This window comes from Cydia amplana, chromosome 27 (genome assembly GCF_948474715.1).
Source record: "Cydia amplana chromosome 27, ilCydAmpl1.1, whole genome shotgun sequence".
NCBI classification, from domain to species: Eukaryota; Metazoa; Arthropoda; class Insecta; order Lepidoptera; family Tortricidae; genus Cydia; species Cydia amplana.
In genome coordinates this window covers 79,482-85,922 of record NC_086095.1, presented here as the reverse complement: position 1 = coordinate 85,922, position 6,441 = coordinate 79,482, and the positions used below count along the sequence as shown (strand labels likewise).

At 42.9% G+C, this 6,441-nt stretch overlaps 1 protein-coding gene across 1 annotated transcript; it reads right to left on the bottom strand.

The window, feature by feature from the left end:
• Positions 1 to 20: 20 nt before the first annotated feature.
• Positions 21 to 5,151, bottom strand: LOC134660361 (facilitated trehalose transporter Tret1-like). The gene is made up of 8 exons (XM_063516092.1): positions 5,064 to 5,151; positions 4,044 to 4,273; positions 3,384 to 3,554; positions 2,931 to 3,083; positions 2,211 to 2,343; positions 1,385 to 1,602; positions 761 to 952; positions 21 to 254 (listed from the first exon to the last, which is right to left on the bottom strand). Exons 1-8 carry the CDS (start codon positions 5,122 to 5,124, stop codon positions 24 to 26), a joined length of 1,389 nt encoding a protein of 462 aa, XP_063372162.1. The 5' UTR covers positions 5,125 to 5,151; the 3' UTR covers positions 21 to 23.
• Positions 5,152 to 6,441: the final 1,290 nt, after the last annotated feature.

The window sequence follows — 6,441 nt, the reverse complement described above, 5'->3', positions numbered from 1 at the left end:
TTTAATATAAATATGTATACTTTCTAACATATCCTTCTATTTATCAATTCTTTGTTAATCTGTTCAAGCGTCTTCCCTTTAGTTTCTGGCATGATGATGGCGCACACGATGGTGCCCAGCAGGTTGATGGCGGCAAATGCGAAGAATATGGTTTGCATGCCCAAGTGTTCAGTTATTATTGCGAACAGGAGAGTCTGCGAGCCGGCCAGCGACCAGCCGTATGTCGAGATTAAGCCGAGGACTTTCGATCTCATCTGAAAACAAGTAATTCAATTTTAATAATTTTAAACGATCAGAAAAAAACATTGTGAAATAACGTGACTAGATAATAGCAATATTTAAGGCATAGTTTCGCCACTTCGCTACTGAATTACAATTCAGATGGCAGTAGGTTTCTTAAAAAACATTGTCTGAGCCATTTAAAATTATAGGGTACCAAAAACGTTGGCAGACAAAGTTGAAGGCACGAAACCTCCTGCCCAAGTACTGTATCATCAAAACTGCACGAGGCAATGTGCTTGGAGGAAACTGGTTTTCAACAGAAGGACATGATCTCACATCCTCAGACACGAGACATCTCTGTGTGTGACAGACAATCAGACAGACATGTAGACATATAGAAAGATGGGTAAAGAGATAAATAGAAAGCCGGATAGACAGATAGATATATACAGGTACAGGCAGAAAGACGGCCGGTAAAAAACGGAAAGGGATAAAACAGAGCAATGTAGAGTCATATGTAGAGCAACATGCAACATACTTGCACACTAAAGATCTCGGAGATGACGATGAAGGGCAGCGACATCATCTGGCCGCTAGCGAACAGACACACGCCGATGCTGACGACGGGCAGCCACTGGGGCACGTGCGCGCCGCCCTGCAGGATCACCAGCACTGTGCCCATGATGGCGAGCGGGACGCCGGTGAACAGTGCGCCTAGCATTATGAGGGGCTGGAAACATAAATACAAGGTAACTAGTGGGTTAGGTTAGAGCTATCGCAGTTTTGAGGGCCGGTACAGACGGACTGCAACCCGACTGCAACTTGTATGGGAACTGCACGCCGACGGTGCAGTTTACGGTGTTATCTCATTTTATTGAACAATGAACAACGTTTAGGTACCACTTTGTTACCTACACTTGGTACCCTGTTTTAATTTACCTACTAATAATATTCAGTAAAAACAAGCAAAATTAACACATTATTTTCGTTAAAATTTCAATTAGCCAACGTCACATTTGTATGTATGTAGGTATGAACTCTTTAATTGTACAAAACACAAAACACAAATATGGCACAGGATAGGCAGTACAAAGGCGACCTTATCCCTTTAAGACTTTATCCTTTTTTTTACATTTTCGCATGTCTATTAAAACAATTTTACCTTTCTCCCGAGCCTCTCAATGGTGACAGCCGACAACAGGGAGCCCAAGGTCATGAGCGCGGGGAAGGACAGCGCCTGTACCTCCGGCGCGAAGGTCACGCCAGAGTGCTGGAGGATCACCGACGCGTACGCCATGATCCCGTAGTCGCCGCCCACCGCCAGCAGCGTCATCACCAGGAACGATATGCACAGGGCTCTGCGCGACGATTTGTCGGATACTGAAATAGGTTTATTGTCAAAATTTTCATTTTCAAACTTTTATCGCTGACTGTACTTTTCTTTCAACGGGCAACTAATACTCATCGAGAATATTCCAATGAACCCAAACACAATTAGCTTGAGTTGTTTTTACAGCGTTCCTAGTATGGTCCATCATCAGATCAGCATAATGTTCCATTGTTACATGTGTAGAGTTTCAGCTCGATGGAAAAATAAAGTGGGTCTAATAATTTAGCTCGCAAAATGTTGGGTAATTTTTTTTAACATACAAACAGCAACACTCTTAACTGTCCATCGGTGGAGTGGACCTTATGCCTTTTGTAATAAGGTTTGCCGATGACAGTTAACAGGTGAGGTAAATAATTCCTTCGGCGGCCGTTGGAACTACAATATCGAAATTGTAATGCAATACATCAACACTTCATTTCAGCGTCTCCCGCGCGTTGGCGTTTAGTCCACTCAACTCTATGGCTGCTGCTAGACGTAGGGAACGGTGGCGCAACTACGCAGTGACACCATTTTTCACAGCGCTGACTAGATGCCGACGCTAGTGTGGGTCTAAGTCTAAGGCATAGGTAAACCCCCAAATACATATTACGACACATACGGATAGACTTCCAAGATTCTGCCGGCAAGTTCTCATTCGTCATCATTTCGTTTTTCAATGTGGAAATGTCCCGTTCCAGCATCTTGTGGTTCCCATCCACTTCTCGCAGCCAGGACATCACTCTGATGGCTTCCTAATAAAAAAGGAAAAGACATTTTAGAGTTACACGTATGTACAGATGCGTCCAAGGGTGGATCCAACTTTATTGTCAGGAAGGGCGTCGCATGGTCAAGTAAGTAAGTAAGTAAGTAAGTAAGTAATATTTATTTGTGAAACACAGGTTATATACAGATGACAGTGAGTTGATACAGTACTCTGTGATCTACCATATAGGTGTACAAATATTTAGTCTTCTTATATCTAACTTACTATCAAATTCTAATTATTTTTTCATCAGCTTAGAAAATATTTATTTTTACTGTTGTCTTTGACCCCCATGAACTCTAAAATCAGCCCTTGGATGTGTCCATAAACGTTTGGATACTGTTTGACGACAAAGGCGAAATCCACAATGCAAATCTGTCAATAAACATTGTGTGTCTGCAGACAGATCTCCGGCCGATACCTACATACTTGTAACTGAATGTGCCCCTCCCCATCCTCTCAGCCATCGACCATATCAACTGGAACTTGAACCCGACCAGGTCCAAGACCGGCAGCTACACCACGATCCACCAGCAATTGTGTGTGTGTGTGTGTCAGTTTAAACTGGAACAATACCTCAACCCTCCCCTTCTTCACCAAGAACGCCGGTGACTCTGGTATCCAGAACATCCCGACCAGGTTCAACACCGGCAGCCACACCACGATCCACAGCAACGTGTAGTAGCCCAGGTATGGGGCCATCGCGTACATTATTAACATGCCCATACTCTGAAATGAAAATACAAAAATATTGTACCTACAGTCACCACACGGGATTGTTACGCCATTTAGGGTCCTGGCTAAATTGGTTGTTCCATACTTGCTTGGTTCCTAATTGTATTTTGTCACAGTTATACAATAAATAATATCTTATCTTACCTAGAACGGTCTGGGCCCGGGGCGAGGCCTCTGACACATCGTTCATGAAGTCATAAATTTAACATGAACTTAAAGGATAAAAACTAACTTGTGAAAGGATGATGTCAAAAGTTCAAACCCCAAGGATGCCAAGAGGCCCCATATACCAACCTGTAGCAGAATCCCCGAGGACGCCAAATATCCCCTGATGGAGTCCTGCGCCATCTCCTTGACGTAGGTGGGCGCGACGCAGAACGAGCCGCCAGCCGCGATCCCCCCGCACAGCTGCGCCACGATCAGGCAGGCGGGGTGCGCTGATATCAGCTTCAAGGCGAAACAAAGCTGAAACAAAAGTATTAAGGGTTAGGAAGGACTTATGCCAATGCAAAATTGGATCGCCAATTATTATGGTATGGTGTGGCGAAGACCGTCCTTTAGGTAAGACCGTCTACATGCTCGTGCGTCGCTTCTAATTTTCCCCCCTCGGGAAAACTTATCTATGTACTACTTTCTAAAGGATAATATGACTCACGCTAGACCGGGCCGAGGCCCGCGAGGCAGGGCCGGAGCTACCAGCGCTTCGTTTTCTCTGGAAATCACCACGTGATCACCGATCAGCCGTCATAGAAAATGACATGTCGGACGCCTCGGACATGTCGATAGCGTGAGTCATCCTAATTTAGACGGTGCGAGAACTCGCATGCGAGATACATTACATTGCGTCATTTGATCGGTCAGCTAAATTGATGTAACCTCAATGGTCCGCAATGTTACTAAAATCGTATACTAGTTCGCGCCGTCTAAATGAGCCCTTAACTTGAATAAACTTACAATCTGCGGTGTCACAAGGCACATCAAAGTAGCCCTCCGTCCGATGCCATCGGCGAGGTACCCAAACACGGCGGCCGTGGAGATGGCGGCCATGCTGACGCCGCTGGCGACGAGCGAGATCTCGTTGGTGGTGAGCGGGCGCCCGGACGGACTGAGGTCCGACTGGAGCAGCCCGATCACGGGCGAGATCCAGCCGTTCTGCAGGCCGTACGTTAGGAACGGTGTGGTTGCTACAACATAGAATAGGTAGTTAATTGACCAATGCAACACAAAAATTTTCAGCTAATATTATAACCGGAACTCTATTTTACATACAATTTTCGTGAGTCGCGACACACGTGACATCTAGTCTCAAGTAGCGGTACCTACTGACAATCCGCAAATCGATGCTAGCTATATAGATATCGACTACGAAAATAATATATAGGCGTTTTGGTACCAAAATTGCATGATGTATGGAGTGGAGCACTCATGCTCTATGCTTCCCTACTGGTTATTATATTTCTCTATATGCTCTCGGCGAGAGGCTCTCCACGAGTGTGCAGCCGATATGAAATAAGTGGAAGACTTAAAATAAGTGATCATCATCATCATATCAGCCAGAGGACGTCAACTGCTGGACATAGTCCTCCCCCAAAGAATGTCACAATGACCGGTCTTGTGCCACCCGCATCCAGCGGACTCCCGCGACCTTTACCAGGTCATCAGTCCCCCTTGTGGGGGTCTACCCACGCTGCGCCTTCCGGTGGTCGCCACTCGAGATCCTTTCCGCCCCAACGGCCATCGGCTATACGTGCAATGACGTACGTGCGTGTTTAAAATCACTACCTACATGCTACATAGTATAAATCAAAGTCGCTTGTCCCCTGTCTGTCTGTATGCTTAGATCTTTAAAACTACGCAACGGATTTAATTGCGTTTTTAAATAGATAGAGTGATTCAAGAGGAAAATTTATGTATAATTTGTTAACCCGTGCGAAGTCGGGGCGGGTCGCTAGTAAGTAATATAAAGAAACTTACCAATAGCACCTATAATCCATTGTTTGTGTATGGTCCCCTCCTTGGTATCTTTAGCCGTCATTGTGGTACTTCTAGTTCTTCTCTTAGCTGGTTTGTATACCTATATACGTGTGTTTTAACTGTATTTAACCTAACGAAAGACCGCGCTCGAAACGTCGGAGGTTTATTTAGGAGGTTAATTTTGAAGTTTACATTAAGTCCATTTTTTATTTGATTTTTATTTTATTTTATTTTAACTATTTTTATCTGCTGCCAGTCGCTTATTAATGTGACACTAATTTTTAGTTAGGTATATTCGCTTATTACGATACTGAACTGATGATACCTAATAAAATTCAGTGTTGGTTAATTTTATTATAAAGAACTAAAAGCACTAAAGTGCTGCTAATACAACTTGCGCTTAGCACCACATTTTTGAAAGAGCTGTTCGTATAAAGGACATCTTTCTTATAAATATTTCCTTCTTATTTATAATTACCTTAAACGTGTCTATGTTTATTTTGTGCACTACAAAGATAAGACATACAATGACATATGACACAGCAAGTTTAAGACGGATTAATAGCTTAATTTGTACCTGACACATTTCACAATGTGTTTAGGGTTCCGTACCTTAAAAGGAAAAAACGGAACCCTTATAGGATCACTCGTGCGCCTGTTTGTCTGTCCGACCATCCCCCTTAAATTTATCTCCGAAACTACTAGGTCTAAAATACCCACATGTAGACAGAGCTAAAGCTAAAGAGCGATCTCTTCCAGACAAACCTTTAGGTAGTGGAGAAATTAAACTCCCAATAACTATATCAAAAGCCAGTGAATCTATATTTTGTGCTAAGTAATTAAGTTCTAATGTGGCCCAGGTTAGCAAAAAGAAGAAGAAATATCTTTATTAAATAGCTTTATTTTTTTTTCCTTTAGAAATATCTTTATTTATATAATGTTATTTATTCTGGAATACTTTCAAATTTAAGTACAGTAATTGACAAACTGGCCGGAAATAGCACAACAACGGGAGCTGTGGAGATCAAGGGGAGAGGCCTTTGCCCAGCAGTGGGACACTAAAACGGGCTATTAAGAAAAATGACAAACTTATATTATAACTATACAGTGTGGAAAGATAAGTCGGGCCCTGGAGGGAAACTACCTTAAATCCTTAAGCTGGCTCATTTTACTTAAAGGAGACATTCCTTTATTTTTAAAAAGAAATAAAACTGCATTCAAAGATTTTCTAAAACTCGCTTGCTTCGCCCGGGACTCGAACCGACTAAAAATTCCAAAAAATAAAAACTCGCAATTTTATTCTACTAGTCGATACAGTTAATGTTAATGATTACATTTCTCCAAGAAACATTAGGTCTTAATCTCGTCTGTCGTTCAA

What these genes read in the sequence shown, in the direction of transcription:
- LOC134660361 (XM_063516092.1), bottom strand. Translation starts at nt 5,124, where the DNA reads ATGACGGCTAAAGATACCAAGGAGGGGACCATACACAAACAATGGATT. An exon ending in TGAAGAAGGGGAGGGTTGAG is followed by an intron (nt 2,344 to 2,930) that starts GTATTGTTCCAG and finishes CTTTTTTATTAG; the next exon opens with GAAGCCATCAGAGTGATGTC. An exon ending in AGAATCTTGGAAGTCTATCC is followed by an intron (nt 1,603 to 2,210) that starts GTATGTGTCGTA and finishes AACCTATTTCAG; the next exon opens with TATCCGACAAATCGTCGCGC.